At 58.7% G+C, this 928-nt stretch overlaps 1 protein-coding gene across 1 annotated transcript in view; it reads right to left on the bottom strand.

The window, feature by feature from the left end:
* IMPDH2 (IMP (inosine 5'-monophosphate) dehydrogenase 2) overlaps positions 1 to 928 on the bottom strand; it is a gene marked incomplete at its 5' end in the record, with an annotated part of 10,752 nt that overhangs the window by 5,124 nt on the left and 4,700 nt on the right. The window contains one exon of the mRNA XM_010131648.1: positions 329 to 424. Coding sequence (XP_010129950.1) covers positions 329 to 424 — 96 coding nt within the window. The remainder of the gene's footprint in view (positions 1 to 328; positions 425 to 928) is intronic.

Raw genomic sequence — 928 nt, 5'->3', positions numbered from 1 at the left:
CCCGGAACGCCCCCCCCCCGGCGGAGCGCCCCGCCAGCCCCATCCCCCCCCGAGCCGGCAGCTGCTCCTGGGCAAAGCCGCACGTGCCACACCGGCTCTGCTCAGCCTCTGTCAGTACTGGGAAATGCCTTTGCTGCTGCTGCTGCCACCCCAAAGGTTCGGCCCAGGTGACAAGGATGCCCTGGACAAGGGGGGTGAAAGATGGCTTGTTGTCGGACACTGCCCTTACAGCGGGAGGAGTCCACCCCAGCTATGCTGCTTTTCGGCATCTTTTCTCTATCAAACAGATGTCTTCAGCCTGTTTGAGGAGGTAGCTGATCTCTCTCACCTTCCTGCGTGATGCAGATGGAGCCACTGCCCATCCCGACTCTCAGGGCATCGACCCCTGCGTCAATGAGGTTCTTGGCCTGAGCAGCAGTCACAACTGTGGGGAGCAGAAACTGGTTTGAAGAGAGACAAGCAGATTTGCACCCGACGCTGCTCTGCCCCAGCACCTCCCCCATGGCTGGGGATAGCCTCTACCCAGGGCACCCGCTGCAACCAGCCCTAGCTGAAAAACCAATAGAGTTCCTGTCCCAGCTGTCCCCAGAGGGTGACAGGACACTGGCTCTTCAGGCTACTCTGCAATACGCTTACAGCCAAAGGCTGAGGCGGCAGAGGTCACCGCCGGGTGCCAGGCCCTCTTTGGGCCACATCAGGTAGGGAGGGCAGAGCAGCAGCAGTAACACACCAGCCAGGAAAAGACAAGACCTGCTGGACTCTGCTGCCACGAGGCAGGGACTGTTTCCATTACATTTCCACGCTAAGCCATACTCCTTGTCATGATTATCTGAAATTACAGCCTGGCGTGTAAAATACGTTAACATGTAACAGGCTACAGCGGACCGCAGGGCACTGTGGTGCACCACTAAGGTTTCAACGTAGCTGC

This window comes from Buceros rhinoceros, unplaced genomic scaffold, assembly GCF_000710305.1.
Source record: "Buceros rhinoceros silvestris isolate BGI_N320 unplaced genomic scaffold, ASM71030v1 scaffold25612, whole genome shotgun sequence".
In the NCBI taxonomy this organism is placed as follows: domain Eukaryota; kingdom Metazoa; phylum Chordata; class Aves; order Bucerotiformes; family Bucerotidae; genus Buceros; species Buceros rhinoceros.
This window is presented reverse-complemented; position numbering and strand designations above follow the sequence as displayed.